Raw genomic sequence first — 21,845 nt, forward strand, 5'->3', positions numbered from 1 at the left:
CGGAAGCATAAAAACAAAGTTTATTTAGCCGGCATATGAATTCACTAGCATTACATCTTAATTGCTAAACCCTTATGCTTGTTTTAAACTGTTGATTAATTACCTTTCATAAATGATATGGGTTATGTGTTATGTGTTTTGTTTATGTGATTATACAATTTAGAGACTGGAGTGGCAGCGAAATAGAAGAGTCGTCTCAAGATGTCTCTGGGAGTCATCGTGGTGCATTGCATATTACTATTACTATAGATTTTTTTCCGTTTGGTAGAACCACACGAGGTAACTTTGGGATGCTATAAAAAAAAATGGTTTCCTAAGTGACCATTTACGCAATGTGGGTAAAATGTGGTGTTTTGAAATCATGTCTGTCCACTGAGACAGATTGAGATGATTTCAAAACTCCAATGGCAGAGGAATACGAATGCCTTTGCTAGTGGACTAGACTTCACATTTCTATTTACGCACTGGCTTTGAACTTTGAATACGAAAGTAGGCTACCTTTATGGTAATATGTAAACATTATTAAGACATTACCATTTAAGGCTGGAGACATTTTGACTGGCATTAAGGCATAAATGCATGTAGCTAACTCAGGTGTTGATTTTCCTTCAGGGGTTCTACAGAATGGCACTGGCAAAAGGAGACCCCAATCAGCTGGAACATAGCCAGGTAATACACGTTTTACTGTTTGCGTTGTGTTTTGAATATAATAAGAATGACTTCATTAACTAATTAATGGTCAACAAAAAATGAGGTGCATGCTGATGAATATAGCTTGCTTTCTCCAATGCGGGTAGTAACAGAAAAGATGTGTCAAAGCATTAGTGGGCTCAAACAAAAATGGCAACACTATATACTAAATTGTTTTATACAGAATATGAGACTGTGCACACAGGCTTTAATGATGGGTTTATTATTTGAACTGATAAAGTTATATTTGTATTTGTTATGTTTTAAAGTTTTAGTTTAAAATTTTATTTTGTTTAAAAATGTGTTGTCTACACCCCACCACCTCTTATCTCCACCCTCCCTCTACACAGAATGTGTTTGTAAGACTCTGGAATCTCCCACATGTCATCATCACAGTCAAAGTCATAGGGAGAACATACACCAGTGCAAAGGCAGCGAACATGCTCCTGTCTTCAGTTTGTGAAGCATGTGAACAAGGGGTGAGAAGTGCTGGCAGTCTGGCTGCCTGCACCATGCAGCCTGCCATCCTTATCCTGCAGCCTCAGTGTAAGTTCACTAACAATGACTATGTTTGAACTGCTAGAAGGCTGAAACTTTATCCGAATCATGTTAGTCCTCAGTAGACCGCTCTGCAGTAGTGTCTCCCAGCCTTTTTACCACACATGGAAAAATCGTATAGCCTACCCAGAGGAAACAACTATGCTACAGATTGCTATTGCAGTCCTATGTTTTCTTTAATATCTCATGCACAGACATTTAAATTTTGCTAAATTCTCATTCTCAAGGACAAAAGAAATGTGGAACTTTATATAATAACTAAATATATGTATTTAATATTGTATGACATTTATATAAATATATGGTCATGAATGCATTTGTAAATAATGTCAGGCTATAATTATATAACAAAACAAAAATTTGTTGAGATACACATTGGCACGGAAGGAGTGAGAGGCGAGTGAAGTTCTTAGAGTGTCTTTTATTCACCATTACAAGCTCAGACTCAAGCAAAAAAAAAGAAAAAAGAATGCACTAAATAGCAAGCAGTAAGACTCATGGGCTCGATCAGCTGCAGAGGCAGGCATGCTGCAGCAGTGCAGCTCCTACCTGTGGGCTTTAAATAGTGAGGAGAAAAAAGAGGGAGCAATAGGGAACAGGTGTGCGCATTTAACAATATGGAGGTGACTGGGACCATGGCAGGTGTGGTTTGTGTGTGTGTGTGTGTGTGTGTGTTTGTATGTATGTGTGTGAGTGTGAGTAAGTGGGCGTGTCCTTGCTGGGTGCTCGGTGCACTGTGATACACATATTAGCCAATGATATTTCATCTACAATTCTTTGAGTGTGTTTTTGTAAAGCAGGCTTTGTTAGGTATGTTGAAGTGCTTTGCCTTTTCAAGGAGTTTATGAAAGCATATGGTTTCATAGGCTCATACTCTTAAAATTATAGACATGTGTCAGAGCTGAGAGAAGGAGCTGAGTAAAGCAGCCAAGGTCAATTTTTTTTAGAACCAAATGCTTAGCACTTCTTGAGCAGTCTGCTTGTGAAATTGTTCAGCCTATCTACTCATGGGTTCTTATTCTAAGTGATTTGTAAGGGATTATCTTTTTTTATTTTACATAAGGCTTCATTTTGCAGTGACAGAGCTGGTGCCTAGGATCAGGCGCAAAGCTGCTCTCAGGCAAACAGTAATAGCTGTGCCAACGGGACCAATCCAGAAGAGAGGTTTACTCTTTCACATTCTTCCACTGAGGAGGCAACACTGTCTCGACACAATGTGACTCATGACTTCCTCTTGACCTCTGTACCAGTGGAGAGTTGCAGTTTCAGGACATGGGCACCAATCATTCTAGTGCAAATACTAGGATTACTTATTTTCAAGTGTGAGCTGACCTTAATAATGGTTTGATTAAAAATGATATAGTTTAGAAATGATGCCAGGATTTACAACAAGAACAAACTGGCCTTTGAGGTTGGTGTCAAAGTCTGCAGTTCGCCCAGCTTTCTCTAAAACAAGAAGCATGAGACATAAACTGAAAATACGAAAAAGGTACAACAGCAGGGACTAAATGTAGAACATTAAAATCAAGACTACTAAGACTGAGCAATCACATGCACTACCAACTGATTTAAGATCAAAGAAATAAACAAATTCTAAAAATGAAAAATGTTCTTTTAGTTTGTCTCTGATGTGGGTCCTGTGTATGTTTGGGTTTGTTTGGGTCTAACTACTCTGGCTGTTTACATTCATTTATTTTTCTCCTATTCACCTTTTTTATTTAACATGTTTTTGATTTTTGTAGATTTTTGTCCGTGGATCTTAATTGGTTTCCTGTTGTTAAATTAGATACAGTTTTATTGTCTCCCAGACAATGTAACTCTGCCTTCCTGCAGACTTAACTGGTTAGATGATTGTTTGGGAAATTATATAATCATCAATAGAGAATAATTATTATTCACACACTACAAACAATGCCAAAAAATAAACAACCCACAAACTATTTCATTGTTTTACCCAACACAGAGATTGCCAGTTAATTAAAACATTTACTATTATGTTTCTCAGAGGGAATTCCAAGTTATAGTAGTCCAGAAACGGCTTCCTAACCTTATAAAATCTTTGTGTGGATTGCCTGGTTGAGTATTTTAGTTTCTCAAGTTTTAAATATGCCATCACATTCCTCACCTATTATCAGTGTATAGCAGGTGTAGTCGATTTCAATTAAATAAAATAAGGCATCGATCCAGTAGAGATAAAAGGGCTAGACGTCTGACAGTCAGTACCGCCACTTTGAGGGCCAGGTCTAATCTCCTTGAATATAGGAAAGTATTTCAAAATAGAGGACCAAAGCTGCACCAACAATTGCACCAGAACCTATGTTAAAGGGTGGCTGCAGTGTGATGCGTGGGAGCAGGTTGGATATCTATGTTCGAATATATTCTGGCATGTTTGCTCCTTGGAAGGTGGAATCTATGAAATAATTCAAATTGAAGCATTGAGGTTGAGTGTCTGCTGTTAACTGCCAGTTGCCAGGAATGATCTGAGATCTAGCCAAAGCTTTCCCTCCATTTCACCCTAATGTGGTTGATTGATGGGGAAGCAATTGCTTAAATTGCCTTTTAGGACCACCTTTAGTGTTTCAATGGCAAGGTTAAATAAGTGAGGACTGACCAGGCAGCCTTGTCTCGTCCCTCTATGCTGAGGAAATGATTAGGAATAATCTAATTGGTACAAATTGAGGCCTGGGATATAGCATATAACATCCTTATCCAAAAAAAGTGGATCCAAAACCAAACCTCTTGCAAATTACATAAAAATCTTCATACTTGATCCGATCAAATGCTTTGTGTGCATCTAAAGAGAGCAGAACCTCTGCTGTAGGTGAAGTTTCAGAAGAATAGAGGACATTGAACAGCCTGCATAAGTTAACAAAGAGCTGCTGGCCTAATAAAGCCAGTCTGGTCTGTATGCATTACTGTATGCCTCACCGGCTCCAGTCTCCTAACCCTAACCTTGCTTAAAATCTTATCGGCACAGAAGAGCAAACTCACAGGCTGATATGACTCACACCTCAGAGGATCTTTTCCTTTTTTAAAAAAGGAATGAAATTATTGCCTAAACTAAAATAAAACATTGCAGCTAAACTTAATTTCAATCGACCATATAGCATCCTCTTAAATTGCCAACTAGGGCCTGTGAACCACTTCATGCGGGTAGCATGTGCCTCCACTATCCATGGAAACCATCTCACCATTTGAGAATTATATATAGCAGTAATGTCTACTTTGTCACCAAATGGACATTTCCTATTCAGTGAATACATTTTTATGGTGCATATGGATAATGCATCCAGACATTAACTGGACTGACCCTACTGGTATGAGGACAGTGGGTTATGATTCCACTTGCCATGTGAATGCAATTATTCTTAAACTAAGCATGTAAAACAGAACATTTCCTTAAAACAGATAAGGCAGAAAATCTAAGTTATGAAAGGTATGTTTTGGCCAGTAATGATATAAAGGTAATGTTGTTCACAATGCTTATGTGGCTATGACAGATGGAAAAAAAACCCTAATGTTTTATTTGATTTGTACTTAGTCATAGCTGCTAACTTTCTGGCATGCCAAGTGCTGGACCACCTGGAAGAGAAAATGCTGGCCTTGCAGTACCCACCTGCAAAGGTAATGTGAGATTTGAGGTGAACCTGAACAACTCTCCATGTCCAACTCTCACTTATGATCCTTCAGTCTAAGATAATATTGCTAATGTTGCTAAAGCAGTTCCTTCCTCCAACCTCTCTCCCCTTCAGCTTGCGGCAGGGATGGCTGCACTGATGTCTTCTGTCATACAGAGCCCCGCTGTGCAGTACATCCTCTACAGCAAGCTTTCTCGCCTGGCAGAGGAAGGCACAGACAGTGCGTTGACTTTCAGTGAGCACTTGGTCAATTACATACTCCCTGCAACTTCTGAGGAGATAGGTAATAATCTAATTCTATTTGAGCTTTGGGGGCACTAAGAATCTATTAATTTACTAAGAGTTATTAAGTTTAAGATGAATATAATTGTGCTTTTTAAAATTGGCCACTAGATGGAACTATTGTGTTCATCTGTTGAAGGTGCATGTAATCACAGCACTTTATGAGATCTAGAGACTGCTCAATATTTGTTTTAAAAATTGGCAGTTTTTATGGCTTTTGTTATTTTTGTCATAGAACTGTGTGTAATATATAGCATTATATTAAAAGAGATGCATATGAACATATGAACTTTGGACTGATTTCTAGTTTGTTTGAGGTGTCACCAGAAGGGGGAGCGCTAGAAAAAAAGGTTTCACCTCTAGCATTACTTTATTTGGAGCGTTTTAAAATACTGAATCATCTTCAGTTAATTTTTCTTTGAAAACAGACATTTTAGAAAAGATGATCATTGATACACCGTGTACTCATCCACAACAACATCGCATACTGAGTTGGCTGGCTTAACTGAACGCATTGTTCTGGAGCTGTTCATGAGCAGCAAGGAAATGATGCAGGCTATTAGGTTATTAGTACACCCACTGCCATGACAGTAGACATCACTGCCTCCGTCCAGGCTCGCTGTGTGTTAAAGCATTGTTGTCTCATGGACTGGAGTACAAAGGAATCCATGTGCAAAAGTCAGTTAAAAGCATGTAGAATCATAGGATTATATATGTGGATTGTTAGAAAATGTGTTTTTCATATTTGCCCTCTTTCTCACAAATACCCATATATCTTGTACTAAATAACTGTATATAATATAAACTAGTATTTATGTTAAGGAGCTATATTAATTTAAATATGAAATGCACAGATCCAGCACTACATATTTATTAAGTATGGTATATGGCATATATGATTTTTGGTTTTGTTTTTTTGTTTGTTTTTTGATGTTTTGCATATGGCCAGCTCAGGCTACATCCCCCTCAGAGGAGCCATTCCCCCAGAGCAGCAGCCTGCACTTGGGTGGTAGTTCAGATGAAGTTCCCTATTCATGGCTTTTTCCAGACACTCCTGTTTGCCTGCAGCCTTATATAATTCCCACCTCACGTGGCTCTTTGTCAGTGACACACCACCTTAGCCTGAGCTGTTATCCTATGCTCCCCTTTGGCATTTTTAACAGCACAACCAGCAAAGAGAATCTAGTTAACTTGTGTTTTTGTCTAGCCATCTAAATCTAATTGGAGTCCTGTAATGCTGCCTTGCGAGCACGAGGCTCTGAATGTAGTCTAGTTAGCTCTGGCTAATGTCCCCCTGGCAGTTTGCCCTTATGGTCCCATGGTCATTGTTATTGCATTGGGGCACATGGGCTTGCTGTTTACACACTGTTGTAGTGAGGAAGAGCTTATTATCTATCCAAGTTTCTGCTCATGTCCACCAGCACAATTGGATCAGCTACAGTGATGCAGTGATGACCTCACAAGCTGCTTCCAGCTTACTGTCCAACCTTACTATTGTCAAATCTTCAAATAAATCTTGGATGGCTTTGTTGAAGGGCCTGTGTTTTCCTCTATCATTTCTGCCAACTTATAGTGTGTGTGTGTGTGTGTGTGTGTGTGTGTGTGTGTGTGTGTGTGTGAATTATATATATATACATGGAAAAAAATGAGACCACTACAAAATGATCAGTTTCTCTAGTTTTAGAATTGGTGGGTATGTGTTTGACCAGGCTGTGCAGTTTTGTTTTATTTTATAAACTACTGGCAACATTTCTTCCAAATTCCTGATAAAAATATTGTATTTTAGAGCATGTTTTTTTTTAATGAAAATGACTAATTGTCAAAAACTGTTACAGAAATTTCAGACCACAAATAATGCAAAGAAAACAAGCTCATATTCATTTATAAACAACACAGTACTAATATTTCAACTTAGGATGAGACAAGAAATCAATATTTGGTGGAATAATCCTGATTTTTAATCACAGCTTTCATGCCTCTTGGCATGCTTTCCACCAGTCTTTCACATTGCTGTTGGGTAACTTTATGCCACTCCTGGCACAGAAATTCCAGGAGTTCAGCTTTGTTTGATGGCTTGTGACAACCCATATTCCTCTTGATCACATTCCAGAGGTTTTCAATGGTGCTCAGGTCTAGAGATTTGGCTGGCCATGATAGGGTCTTGATCTGGTGGTCCCTCATCCACACTTTGGTTGACCTGGCTGTGTGACATGGAGCATTGTCCTGTTGAAAAAAACATTGTCAGAGCAGAAGGAAGCAAGTTTTCTTCCAGCACAGTTTTGTAAGTGGCTTGATTCATGTGTCCTTCCCAAAGACTAATCAGCCCGATTCACACCTTGCTGAAACACCCCCATATCATCACTGATCTTGCACCAAATTTCACAGTGGGTGCAAGGGAGGTTTGTAGGCCTCTCCAGGTCCCCGTCTACCAATTACATGACTAGGTGTTCCACTCATGCTCTCATCAGAGAAGATGACCTTACTCCAGTCCTCTACAGTCCAATCCTTATGGTCTTTTGCAAACTTCAGTCTGGCTCTTCTTTACTTCTCATTGATGAAGAGATTTTTTCTAGCTTTGCACAACTTCAGCCCTGCCACCAGAAGCCTGTTTCGAACCATCCTTGCTGTGCAATTCATCCCAGCTGCTGCATGCCTTTCTTTTTGTAGGTCACTTGACATCATCTTATGGTTGTTAAGTGACATTCGAATGAGGTGGTGATCATCACGGTTGGTAGAGAGTCATTTTCGACCTCTGCCAGTCTGTAGCTGTTGTTGTCCCATGTGTTTGCTGCTTGACCTTGTTCTTATGAATCGTAGTTTTTGACATTTTCAAGATGGAAGCAACCTGATGCTCACTGTATCACTTTGCCAGTAAGGCTACAATTGAACCCTTCTTTTCCTCATTAAGAACCTTTCTTTTCAACTCTTTCGGCATGGTCTGTAGCTGTATTTTGACTACACTTACTTTTTAGGTGTTCCTAGCACTGCTTTTCCCATCCAGCTGATTCTATAACAAGAGAATAGTGATGAGAGCAGCAGTGGTTTTTATGCTGTTGCTCGTTAGAACAGGATTTTGTTAAGGTGATCACCTATTCAGCATCTCATTAAGTAGAATGAGGTGTGTCTGTGAAGGAATTCAACAAACACCGGAGCTATATATATATATATATATATATATATATATATATATATATATATATATATATATATATATATATATATATATATTGTGTGTGTGTGTGTGTGTGTGTGATATGGCAGATGTGGCATCTTGCACATGACCCAAACCTGAACAGTTCAGACCAGTTTAATTGTAAGCATGCACAATGCTTAGAGCAATATTCTTTCAGCCAGACTGCTCTCATGCTTAGAACACTTAGAAAGCTCTGAAGTAAAACAAACGCTGGATGATTTTCCTACTACTTACTGGTTAGTCACATTTATCTGTCATCAGAGAGACGGGCTAATGAAGATGGCTGATGGGTGCTTGTGAAAGAACACGGATGCACAAGAGAAATGCTTCCCTTCCTCTCCTTCTTCCCAGGCTTTTGAAAAGCATTCCATTTAAAATAATTCATTTGATATGGGATTCCTAACCTTGAAGACAGTTTGGAATTGTGAGAATTCCATATCACTTAGATCTGGAGGAGTTGAATGATTCAGCTGGTGGCCCTTATTACCGCCCGCGGCACAGGAAAAAGACACAAACAGTGTCATATCCTCCTGGTTGTATTCTTGGTATAGCTTTTATGTACTTACCAAGGTAATGGGTGATTGGGTTATCCCATTGGTGTGCTTGGGTTTCTGTTGTGGGTGTATATTTAAGGTCATACGGAAGAGCATTAAATCAAAGTTGGCTAATAAAAAAACCCTGCACATTTTTAATATTTATATTGTCACCAATTTTAAAATAACACTAGGTTTCCGTTTTGCTAAGAGTAGACTCTCCAAGTGGTCAGGTCTCAAGGTCACATGACCCCTAATTATTTTATCTAGGCAGACTGTGGAAGGAATGTTGGCTGAAAAATCGCATATTATTTTAGGGATCTTCAATGTCTTGTATGGAATGTCTCTTTAAAGAGCTGATTGGTCTTTCAGAGGAAGAGGAGGCATATCGGGAGCAGAAGGCTAATAGCGGCGCTGCTGGCCCTAAGCCTGGGATCGCCAGACTGGGAGTGCTGGTGGCCACAGTCTGCAGACGTGCTTATGGGCAAACAGCCGCCCAGCTCCAGCGAACCAGGAGTCAAGGACACCAGTTGGTCAAAAGCATCCCCAGTGTGACTCCTCTGGTAGGCTCCAGTTAGACATGTTAGGTCTTGTTTAGACGTGTAAAAAACGTTTGGGTTTAGCTTTAGAATATACTGACATATAGGAGCCCTGTGGACAAGAGAAAGTATTCAGACTCTCAAATAGATACTTATTTGACAAATTGACCCTCCAAGCAGTTAGTAGCATGTGTCAGTAATAGTTGAATAGGCAAGCGGTACAAATCATTTGAAAGTTACACAAAATCCTACAAGAATATTATTTTAAAATGATATCAGAAAAAAACATAATATGTTTTTACAAAGTTTTGTGGTATCAGTAATACAGACACTATGAAAGCCACTGACTTGTCCTTAAAAATAAGAGTATCTAAAACCAGAATTATGGTGGTACTTATTCATATTATTAAGTTAGTAACAATAAAAGTAATAACAAAATGGTGACCTCAGTGAAAGCCAGTCATTGATGGAATATGGTAATTTAACTGAGAAATAGGGTAATTTGTAATGAATACGATAATTTAACCCCAAATTCTGTGGCATAAACACAGAATCTGTCTAATGTAATGATGCATTTTGTGAGAAAATCCATGCATGAGGAAATTTGATGTCAACAGTCTGAACAGGAAAGATTAAAATCTAAATGCAGTTCTAATCAGTTGTCAACAAAACAACATGTTTTGGGGTTTATATAACCTGTTTTTAAATAGCATTAAAATTTGGAGCTGTCCTCTAAGAATTTGAGCATGTCTGCACGTTCTGTTTTCTAAGGTGGATCTTGCAAAGGACAGCACAGCAGTGCTTCTGGAGGCTGTGGCCACAGCTAGACAGAAAGTGCTGGACAGCATCTTTCCTGCACTGGTGAGGTGCTCATCATCAGCCCTGATTCACTTTGCATGTGCATTTGATGTGTCTGTATGTATGTTCATATTTATAAATGTTCTGGTATTCACATATAAACATATAGATGCTTGGAAACCATATTTAATGAGTGAACTGAATTAGCACAGCATACATATATTGTTGTTGTTGTTTTTTCTTTGTATACCCTCAGGGGAAATGTTTTCTCTAGTAAAATGGAGGAAGTGGACACAGAAAGTTTTATTACATGTTTGGTTTCTTTACCATTCCTGTGAACATCCGATATTGCTGAAAAAGTGGCAGGCCTTTGTCAGTAATTACTTGATTCAGTGGCTAAAGAACATTTATTTATTCAGGGAAGAGTCATTTGTACTTAGCTACTATACATTTAAACTAGTTTAAACTATTACTTGGACTTAAATTTTAATAAGAATAAGCACTTAACAGTAGTCTTAGTTTAATATCCAGATGAGAAAATTTTGTATTTTTATCATATACTTTTGTATTCATTCAGAGAAGATTTACTCCAGTAGCAAGCCATTGTATTTTCTATTGTATTGAAAATGCATATATTTTTTCATATACATATACTTATACATATATATATTTTCTATTGTATTGAATTTGAAATCAGTAATGATTCATTCATTTTGTCGTTATGCTTATGGGTCATATTTTCATATAGCTTTAGCCCAAAGACACCTCTATTTAATATGCAGTAGTACCGTAGTTATAGCCTGCTGTTCTTTTGCCTTTCAGCTCCATTTTAATCACAGCCCTATCCATCAGCACAGGGGAAACAGAACAAAATGTGCTGAGAGGCACTTTGCAGTCTTGGGATGGAGCCTCTAGTCCTACCACGGGTCTGGGGGCCCTGCGTGGGGACAGGGGTGCACATTAGCTGCTCCTCATGCTTTCCTTCAGACTGGTCCTGTAAGGCCTTAGCTGAGTACAGTCTTGAGACTGGGTCATGGCCTGAACCAAGGGCTCTGCAATAGAGCTCATCACCAGCACACACTTTATCTGTGCCACAGCACTGAGCCACACCAGTGATACTGCAAAGTTTCTTTGAGTGCCATCAAGTGGAATGTAGCTGCTGGCATGATTGAAGGGCATGAGATGGTTTTGTGTCCAAGTTGATTTTTCAAAACATGATGTAAATAAACCGGGTGTATCTCAGCTAGTGTGAAGCATTGCCTGTATTATTGGAGAGATAGATGGGGGCTGCTTATTGATGGTGGATTTGTTTTTAACTTCACAGGCACATGCACAGACAGATTTTGTGGGCACATGTAAGGGCTATGGTGCGTTAAGCCAGTCTATAGCTGGCATTACATTTGCCGTTTGTTTGAAGAAATGTCCTAGTGGACAAGGAGTCGAATAAAATGAGCATGTCGTCTTTTGTTTTGTTTATTTGTTAGCATATTGGTGAGGTTAACATTGTGATTGCTTACAGAAGTTTAGCGTCTTAACAAATGGACTTTACAGAGCAGTACAGTTAATTTTATCACCAGGTGTTCCCTTGAGGAGATGCACTCTGCTAGGGGTACGTCTGTGCTCTGTGGGGGAGTTCAAGACTACCATGGGTACACTACATGGGTGGAATGTTTGAACTGTTAATATCATTTTTTTTTTTCCATCATTTTTTATAAGACAAATGCTCCACTCAGGCCTGGGTGTTTTACAGGCTGCACATTCCAGACTTCCTGCAGTGTGTGACAGTACATGTATTACAGTGGCAAAAGCAGCTGTAAGACTCCCATGGTATGGACTAATGGCTGCTTTTGTGACTTTTTAGTTGTAAGTTTTCTTTGAAATCTTTGGCGTAAGTTTAAGAGGTCAAAAACAGGACAATCAATCATGTTCAATCTTATTGTATGCCTTGGTTTTTGCATTCAAAAGTTTTACCAAAGCATCACTTATATTTGCTTTTATGTGTAAACTGAATTTTAAAAGGTTTTCTTCCTGTAGACACCCTATGAATGTTGGGTCCATGCAGTGACTGTATTTAACATCTTTATCAAGTATACCGAACTGGAAAATAGCGATTGTAAAAGAACGTTTAGTTTGTGTGGCAATGACAGGGAAGGAGTGACACGAGTGCAGTTGAGGAGAATCTTTATTCTCCACAGCAATAAAGACTAATGTTTAATGGTGAAACAAAACTAAGAGAAGCAAATACACTAGCAGTGAGGCTTGTACCACGGTGACAGGAGAGCGCAGGCTACTCTGGATGACGTTGTCTTAGGCACTGTCACAGAGCAAAGTGCAGTACTGGAGGAGAGCACCTGTGGGCTTCAAAAAGAGAGAGGACAAATAAGGCACAGGTGCTCGTGATTAGTAATCAGGTGATTGGCACCGTGTGTATATGCACACACGTGTGTGTGTGTGTGTGTGTGTCTGAGTCACTGGGTGTGCCTTGATTGCTGGGTGCCCTGTATACCATAACAGTTTGAAGTTGTCTTTGTTATGCAGGGCAACATCTGGTTCTTCATGGCCTGTAAGTGATACATGTGCCTATTGTCTATAACACTTTTTCCTGTTTGTTTATCATGCCAAGAGATAATAGTTCATCATCATATAATAAGTTAATAGCATAATAGTTTAGATAATTTGATTCGAAGTCAAAGTCTGTCTCTGTTCAGAAGGCTAACTTATTTAGGATCAAATGGTAATCTGGTCCTACTACTGTTCTAAATAATGCGTTAACCTCTCTACAGGAACAAAAACTTTTCATTTCTCCTGGAAGTTTCTCACAGATCTTTATGATTCTTTTAAAACAGTTTACCAATTTGATTAAAAAGAATGTGCTATGGCATTTCACATCTGAAATGTGACAGAAATCACAGATGGATCTAAGGCGCAGATTGTGAAGCTGTTTACAGGTCCAAAAGACACAGATCCAAAGGCCCAAGGCAGCAATACGCTACATAATAGGAACTCATTAATCTTGGTTATGAGAAACATGATCCTTTAAACATTCTGCTTTTCTGGAACTATTGTCTGTGATATAACTGAAGAGCACAGATTCTACAAATCCACTTGATTGCCAACATCCCCAAACTGCTATGAGAAAATATAAAACAGAATTTAATTCATGTGCTGGACTTTTGACATTTCCCTAACTTAAGGGGATTAGCCATTTTAGCAGAGTGAGGGGATTACATACTTGGCATTTCTCTCTGTGCTGAAGCCAAAATGTATTTTATAACCTTAAACCTGCTCTAGGAAAGTAGGAATCTGCTGATGGCTTTGACCACATCATCCTTGGGATACAAATGTGTCTTGCTAATATATATATATATATATATATATATATATATATATATATATATATATATATATATATATATATATATATATATATTATTTATTTATTTGTTTATTTGCTTTTATATGCAGTACACAAACTCACTCGTAGAAATAGCAGAGAAATATCGATCGTTCAATCCTGTCACAATTAGAAACATCTACCCTCTAAAATGATAAGCATGAATATGTGACAGAAGGCTGATTAGCAACAAGGCTGATAACAGCTGAAGAAGAGGCATAGAATCCTATGGGGTACATCATTACAGTGTTTTCTCAAAGAGGCCAGGAAGTGTTTTCATATCTATAAGTGAAAAGACTTGTTAAAAATATAATGCAGCATCCTGAAAGTCCATTATTTTGATGCCTTAAACATTGAAATTGTAATATTTCACTAAACCTCAGAGACTACTGAAACAATAGACTAAAGGCTTCAGGATTGTTCTTGGGGTCTTTTGTGAGTAAAGCTAAGCTTTTCCCATAACATGTTGAATTCATTCTCCTAGGTATGGTGGATCGAGTAGTTTTAAAATAAAAATATATTGATACAAGATGTTTTTGATCCTCCTTTAACATATGAAATATGTTAAAAATGTGTATAACATATAGTAAATCAGTGAATGGCCTTTACTTCTTGCCATATTTATCTCAGATTTTTCGAGCATTCATAATCGCTCTGGAAGAGATCCATCCTCACTACAAGCTCTGCTGCCTTCTTCTTAGAAACACTGGCAGATATGTGGATTCATTTTAGGTTTAGCATCCATGTACACCATATATGCAGCAGCACGTCTCATTGGACCCAGAAAAGAATAGCCGTTATATCAGAATACCAAAGAAACTAGTTAAATCTAAATTAAAATCTCAAATTGAGTCAGTAACAAAATGCCATCAAGAAGCAAAAATAAGACTGAATGTCTATGAATAGTATGCAGTCATTCTGATATATTGGTGTACATTCTGAAAATTACAGACTTCAGCAGCTTCAGTGCTACAGTCTTTGTTCTCTGTTGCATGTGTCGGGTGATCAGTGTGGGCATGTATTGCACAATAGTGTGTCTACTTTGTCTGGTTGAAAGTCACGTTCTGGGAATGATCTCAGCAGCAAGGTAAAGATCTGATCTGTTTTGTCTGGGAATGTGTTTTTTTAAATGAGTTTATCAGTACAAGCGAAGGGAAAAAAAGATGGTTGGTTGAGACTTGTAAAAGTTTGAAATGGCTGTGAGGGGGTTTTCATGAACAGATGATCTGTGATAGCCAAATAGTGTTGTATAAAAAAATCCTGTATGGTTCTTTACACACACAAGAGATAAAGTAGCTTTAATTCGATCAAGATCAAATGCAAACCTTCTGTTGCTGCTCTTGAGGAGGGCCTGCTTCCTTTCACGAACACTGGAGGGCAAGTATATTTGCTGAATGCAGACTTCTTTACTTTTATCATAACTTTTAGCAGTATTATGAAATGCCTTTACAGTGTACTTCTTCAGATCAGTGAGGCACTTTCGGTCCCATCAGACAGGTTTGTCAACCAGACCCTGAGTGCCCCAGAGCTGTGCAGTGATCTTGAACAGGTCAGGGAATGTGAGTTGTCCCAAGCTGTAGACACGCTTATTCCTCCCTCATTAACTCATGGACCTGTTTGAGATCTCTTAGAGCACTAGATAAAGCAGGTGACTCCAATACATCTGGCACCAATATTACCCCCACTGGCTATGTGCCACGTTAAGGGCACTTAGGGTGAGGTGTGAAGAAAGAGGTCATCTAAAATCTGTTAGGGAGACAGATCTCATACAAACAACCTCCCACCTCCACCATGTCCACCCATCCACCTTAACTGGGAACCTGAAAGTCACCATTCCAGAAATAAATATGTTTATAGCGTTCAACTTAGAAAATAAGTATTGGAATAGACGTGATGGAAAAAGGGCAAGAAGATCTTTTGTGCATTCCTAAGGTACCCAGCCTTACATCTTATAAAAGATGTATGACCATTTCTTTGTATTCCATACCATTCCATACTAATAGTTATCATAAAATGTGTTTTGATCTTTTGTAATTTTGTGGGTTTTCTGTTATCCATGAAAAGATTATGATCCAGTAATAGTTCCAGTAACCCTGTGATGATTATTTAAACATAAATGTGTAGAACTTTATGCTTACATAATCCTATAGGTTCTGGTTTCTAAGAAAGCAGTTTTGAAATGGATTTATTTTTCTTTGAACACAGATTTCTGGACGATCTCCCAAGCCAACAGAAGAGATACTTTACTCTGAGGGTGAAGGACCAAAAGCAGAAGACACAAAGAACCCCTCTGATTGCTCTCCACCACTGATGTCTAATGGCACAGATGAGAGGGCCAGCCACTCCCACGCCCCTGCTGGAGGGTCACTGAAAGATCCCACAGAGCTCCAACCATCTGAGGAGGTTCGCTTGCACCATACAGAACAGATCCTAGAGGAAAATCACCCAGTACGTCCATTGGAAAGTTGATTTATAATCGTTAGAGAGCCGCTTCTTTGCTGAAAATATTGGATAAAATCAGCAGATTGATTGTTGATGTGTGGTTTACCACATCAGGTGATCTGTGATACCACAGGTGAGAAGCTAGAGATCTTTGCTACATACAGTAGCTCTTAAATCTAGTGCAAATGCCTTTGCTCAACTTAAATTTCATTGTACACATTTGAATAATTTAGATAACAAAGTATCAGACCCAATATTAAATAGTTAAAATGATAAAGTTACAGAAACTATAGAAATAGTTAAAAGATTTCACAGCTCATAGATGCTTGTGACCCTATTTTAAATCACTAATGATTTTTAATTGTATTACATTTTACATTTTCATCATTTAGACTCTTATCCAGGGTGATTTAAGTATATTTATATTTTATTTACTGTGTTTATTGTCATTTGTTTTTGTATAAAAACAACAAATGAATAACAGATTCTCAAGTACACATCTGAGTACATCTGCAACTGGTACAAGTGTGCTTCACTAAAGTGGTCCATTATAAACTTATAGTGCTAATTGCTTTTTAGTCACTACTTTTGAAGGAATGTTCCACCTTACAGAGTTTTAACATAAAGTAACACGTTCACTTACTTCTTTATTAACCAGCTGCAATTGAACAGATTTTTTTGTAGGCTCTGAATGTGTTCACCGTGCCTATCAATTACGCTCAGATCTCATATGTAGTAAAATCACATTACTGCTTTGCTTTTGTAATGTTATTGTATGTTTAAATTCAGAGTATAAAAATAGTTTGCATGTCATAAAGAGTATTTTTTGCTGTCAAATTCCATTTAGGATGGTGTGAACAAAGAATTTTCTCAATAAAATCCTTGCGTGTTTATGCACCTCAGTATGTGGTCTGTATATATAGGCATATTAAGAACAATTACAATTGTGTAAAACTGCACATTCATTGATTCCATCATTACCAAATTAATGTGACTCCCCTGCTTCGCCAATGTCAGCAGGGAATTATTAAATGAAGAAGCTACTGCCATCTGTTGCAGACAGAAAACATAATCAATATGTATTTCAACACCAGTCATACATTATGAAATGCTCAGCCAAAGCAATGAAACTGCCAATGAAAATGCAGAACTGCATGTTCTGTTCTTCAGATCAATAAATATTCAGTGGCGCTTTAAATTGTAGTTGGATCTTAAGATGGTATCTTGATGATTCTAGTATGATAGTCTTGTAGAATTTAATTCTATACATCAGATGGACGAACCATGGCACTTTGGTGGTTATCTTCACCACAATAACATATATTAAAACAGCTCTCATTTATTGGTTTAGCTACAAATCTAAACCAATATCCATTTTTTGACCAAAATAGTATGACGCTTCGTATGTTGCAGTCAGGTTTGACTGGCTTTCTACAGCATCTAGCACCACCATGGTACACATACTGGATCATACATCTCTGCCCTTCCTCAAACAGCTGTTCTGTAGTGCTGAGCTAACAGCACCAGCCACAGGGCTTCTTCCAGATCCTCAGTCCTGACCCTGGGGCCAAAAAGGAATCAACCTTCCCTTTCCCAGGCCATCTAGTAGACCACATCATGCCAGAGTCATGCACAACTCTGTAACCCCATCTGACTCACAGAGAGTCGGTCTGCCTCCGAGCAAACACTGCAGACACGCTTTTGACGATGCTCTTGATGCCTGCTGGCTTTTTGATGGCCAATCTCGACTCCCTGATGCTTTTGACCAGGCCATGGAACACCATGAGGATGCTGTGGTAGTTCTCTGCGGCTGAGACCTCGTAGAACTGGCAGTCAGCTGAGAGCGCGAGCAACCAGCCCTCCTCACTGAGCACCATCCGCCGGTGCTGCAAGTCCTGCTTGTTGCCCACAATAACCACAGGCACCTTTTCTAAGCCTACGTAGTCCTTAGTGGCCTTTATGCTCAGAAGGAGTTTGCTTATGTTGTTGAAACTTGCTCGGTCACAGATGCTGTAGACCAGGATGAAGCCATCAGCCCATTGCAGCCTCTTCTCCAATGTGGTGGAGTCAGGGGACATGCCCTCCTGAGAGATTCATGAGATGCCGTCAGTTCCATTAAGCACTGTACACTTTCAGAGCATTCAAAAAGCTGAATTTAACAACCATCAGTATTACTGACTTACTTCTTAACATCAGTGATTATAACTAAGGTGTATAACCATGTCAAATATAGATAATTACCTGTGAATATGGTGAGTCCCATATATTGACAGTTTGCTGTCTTCCATCCACAATAACACTGTTACTATAAATTGACTCTGTAGAGAAAGAGAAAGTTTATCTAAAAGGATCAGCCTGCACTGAGCACAAAATAATGAAATTAAAGAATAAGTGTAATTTACCAATTTCTCCATATTCTCCGATAAATCTCCGGGTCAGGAAACGAACAGTAAGTGCTAGAACAACAATAATTAGAATCAGACAAGTATTCATCTTCACCTTCATTAATGCGCAAAGGGTTCATAATTTTAAAAGCACGATTTAAAATACAGCGTTTAAAATAAGTCGTTAAAATAGTTAAAATGTTCATATCTAACAATGGCAGGTTTTCTTTTTATAAACTGCGTAATAAACACACCTGATTTGCCAACATTATCTGTTCCTAGTACGACAATATTTGCATCCATTCTCAGCGCGGTCAGTCCAGTCATATCCTAACTGTAGGTAGGGCAACGCGAACCACAAAATGGAACAGGACGATCTTTCATCGGTTCCAAGACAATATGGTCTTGCGAGGTCTTGAGTTCAAGTACAAGCTCCCTGGACTATTCCATTTGTGTTCGTCCGGGGTTTCTGGCAAACCATTCACTAAAAGCGTCTAACTGTAGTAAAGTAAAAACTGTAGTTTATGACATCTTCGTCCTGTTTAGCTAAGGCACCAATAACTCTTAAAAGAAAGCCATAATTTCTCAGTTTTACACAAAGTAATTAGCTGGAAATGGAACATTCCAAAAGTCTAAAATGAGTCCCAAAACTTTATGCAGCTAACAAGTTGGGTAGTAAAGTCCAATATAAAATAGGTTATTCGTTTATTTTGAAAATATATAAGCTTCTCTGAAATAGTCATAAAACTATGTTTAATGTTTTATTAATTTATTTATTCATTCAAGAATAATAAATATAACAAAAGCAATATGCCGGATTTAAACAAAACAGAGCCAAGAACCACTACAGAGGTTTCTTCTGGGTATTCAGTATTCCCAGCACTAAAGCTAAATTCCTCGGAAAATATATAGAATCTAGGATTTAGGAATCTGAGAACTATAGCCCAACTTTATTCATTTCAACCTAAAAACTGACCGTTTAACTGCAATTATATGAATTGTATAGAGTCACAAGGTGTCGCTAGTTGCTCAGGATTGATTCTACTAAGTGTTAGTTGTGAGCTCGTCAAACCAATCTGTTTTCATGACACCCACACAATATGTGGATGAAAGAGGCATACAGACTCACAAGACACAGATTACTGTGACCAAAAGGCAAGAGATGTGTTCCTCCAACCTGGAGACATGGTGGTCAGAAATCTTGGTGAACATGTGGTCAAATCTATATAATATTTTTAGAAATCTCCTGAAAATTGGAAGCTCTCTAAATTATGGAACTGACTCATATGATTTCATTTATTATTAGTAGTAGTAATGGTGGTGGTGGTATTTTTATTAGTATTATTAGTAGTACTAGTAGTAAAAGTAGTAGTAGTTTGCCTAAGCAGATATTTGCAAGCAAAAAGATTTATCAAGCTGTAATTTGAAATTGCAGATGTTATGAAATTCTTCAGCAACTATCCATCGAGCATCTTGTAAAATACTTTTCTGCCATAAGAGGTCAGTGTTGTTTAATGTACATCTAGACATTAAATCCACTATTCAGTCCAAATGTCAATACATCTGTATGATCTTGATTTCAGTCGATTCAGTATATGCAGAGGCACAATTAAATTCAGGTTAATGCACTATTTTACACATTTGATTTTATAAGTAAAGTAATTTTCTTATTATAGTACATGCAGTGTTTGGATTCTCTTAGCCTATTTTTTGCATTGTAGATTTTAAAGGCTTTTTGAGTGAGATAAAATCACTAGCCAGTGTTATCTAGAGACTTGAAACATATTATCTAGGCTAGTAGGTATTATATACAGATGTGGTCTATACACTGTGATGTGTCTGATTTTAGCAGTCTAAAAAGTCTACATGACCTAGATGTCAAAGTCAAAGTAATGACAAGAAATGGGTCATATGGATAAACTGCAGAGTGAGATATATTACATTCTTGATGAATGCTAAAATGTAGGACCCTGCTGCTTTGCCTCAGGTTGGACAATGCATAGAATGTGAGGTTTTTACGGCTCCCTTGGGAGGACATTTAAAAGCCTTGTGAAATGATTTATAAATCTTATATATGTTGGCACTCACTAAAGGGAATTTAGATATGAGCCTTCTGTCTGTACCTTGGGGCCAGTTCCTCCATTTTCAGGCTGATGGGTTGCTTAGTCCTTTTTACTGCTGCAAACCTTGTATAAGCAGCGCTGGCTAAGCTACACTTTATTTATATATGACATTGAGTTTGAACGTGAGGTCAGTGTATGCCTTATCATCAGCTAATGCTGATGAAACAGGAGTCAACTCTGTGACACTTTGCTGTGAAAGGTGAAAGGTGCAAAGAAAAATAATTACAACTTATTTGAACAAACCAATGATCATCTTGTGTGAACAATGCACAAATTTTATGTTCCATTCTTAAGAGAGCTATTTAGGGATTGCTTATAGGACAAAGATGAGCACTGTCTTCGTCAATGGCAGATAAGGTAACCAAGCAGGTTCTTCTTGATCATCATCTGTATCGGCTTGCGCTGCACAGCATAGTACTCTCACTGTTTTTTAGAGCACCTGCCTCAAATCATTCATTAATTAGCAAGCTTGTCATGAGCTTGAAATGTATCTGTTGAAGCTAGAAAACCATGCAGCTGTCACAAGCGTGGGGGCTTTAAGGACTAGAGTTGGTATACACTGTTGTATGTAACTGAACTGAAACTTTTTATGTCAAATGCTGTATGCTTAATATGAACAACCACAAATCTTGCATCTGTGAACTTTGGCCAAGGCACACAGAAGCACACTTTATTCAATGCTCATAAAATGTATGTTTGAAGTCACCATGTCTGTTCAGCAGTACCCCAGCAAGTCCTTGCTAGTAGAAAGATGAAAGCGTGGTCAGTGGGTGAGGGCTATAAAACCCAAAGCATGTGTTGAGCTGGAAGGCTTTCAGTCCCAGTGTGGATGCTAAGGCTGTTCATTTTGTTTTGGGCCAAAAGTTCTAATTCTCATCCAGTGATCACAGTCATTGGGCCTGTGAGTACAGTGCTTAACTCAATAATTTAAGGACATGGCATTTTATCTCACCACTGGAAAACTCAGGAGCCAGAATGGTAGGTTATAAAAATACAACTTGCAAGTATTTAAATGACAAATGTTCTAAAGATGAAAGGGAATGAGTGTGTTGCATGACACAAAACAAACAATTAATGCAAGATTCCTATTAATGCAGAGCAAGTGAATTATGTAATACATTCCTTACTACAACTTTAAATTAATGCCAGTATTCCAAACATGCTTGTTTAATGTAATGAAGAAAAAGACTGTACATGGATTGCCCCATTATAAAGAAATTTGGGAAAGCTGTGTTTTATCATGCTGTCTAGTATTGTCTCAACTAAGCTAA

General features: G+C 38.2%; 2 protein-coding genes across 4 annotated transcripts; one reads left to right on the forward strand and one right to left on the reverse strand.

Moving 5' to 3' along the window:
* The first annotated feature begins 398 nt into the window (after positions 1–398).
* plin1 (perilipin 1) lies at positions 399–16,969 on the forward strand. Of its 3 annotated transcripts, none has more exons than XM_027004552.3 (8): positions 399–505; positions 613–669; positions 1,041–1,236; positions 4,790–4,872; positions 5,001–5,169; positions 9,267–9,457; positions 10,205–10,294; positions 15,831–16,969. In XM_027004552.3, the coding sequence occupies exons 1-8, from the start codon at positions 503–505 to the stop codon at positions 16,092–16,094; spliced, it is 1,053 nt and encodes a 350-aa protein (XP_026860353.2). In that variant the 5' UTR covers positions 399–502; the 3' UTR covers positions 16,095–16,969. The 3 variants fall into 3 exon arrangements, with proteins under 3 accessions (XP_026860353.2, XP_026860354.2, XP_026860356.2); XM_027004553.3 differs by having other exon boundaries at positions 399–489; XM_027004555.3 differs by having other exon boundaries at positions 10,205–10,299; positions 15,831–16,076.
* On the reverse strand, positions 6,913–18,845 carry si:dkeyp-59c12.1. Its single transcript, XM_081716116.1, has 6 exons — positions 18,706–18,845; positions 18,470–18,523; positions 18,309–18,385; positions 17,727–18,151; positions 8,134–8,175; positions 6,913–7,391 (listed from the first exon to the last, which is right to left on the reverse strand). Exons 1-6 carry the CDS (start codon positions 18,776–18,778, stop codon positions 7,346–7,348), a joined length of 717 nt encoding a protein of 238 aa, XP_081572242.1. The 5' UTR covers positions 18,779–18,845; the 3' UTR covers positions 6,913–7,345.
* Between the last annotated feature and the right edge of the window lie 3,000 nt (positions 18,846–21,845).

The sequence above is a fragment of the Electrophorus electricus genome, chromosome 6 (genome assembly GCF_041902795.1).
Source record: "Electrophorus electricus isolate QZ-2024a chromosome 6, ASM4190279v1, whole genome shotgun sequence".
NCBI classification, from domain to species: Eukaryota; Metazoa; Chordata; class Actinopteri; order Gymnotiformes; family Gymnotidae; genus Electrophorus; species Electrophorus electricus.

Bases quoted from the DNA above. Each gene is read 5' to 3' on its own strand.
- si:dkeyp-59c12.1 (XM_081716116.1), bottom strand. From the start codon at position 18,778: ATGACTGGACTGACCGCGCTGAGAATGGATGCAAATATTGTCGTACTA. The intron at 18,386-18,469 runs GTAAATTACACT...CTTTCTCTACAG, and splicing joins CGGAGAATATGGAGAAATTG to AGTCAATTTATAGTAACAGT. The intron at 8,176-17,726 runs GTGAGTCAGATG...CTCTTGTTATAG, and splicing joins CGGAGGCAGACCGACTCTCT to AATCAGCTGGATGGGAAAAG.
- plin1 (XM_027004552.3), top strand. The intron at 670-1,040 runs GTAATACACGTT...CCCTCTACACAG, and splicing joins ATCAGCTGGAACATAGCCAG to AATGTGTTTGTAAGACTCTG. The intron at 10,295-15,830 runs GTGAGGTGCTCA...CTTTGAACACAG, and splicing joins ACAGCATCTTTCCTGCACTG to ATTTCTGGACGATCTCCCAA.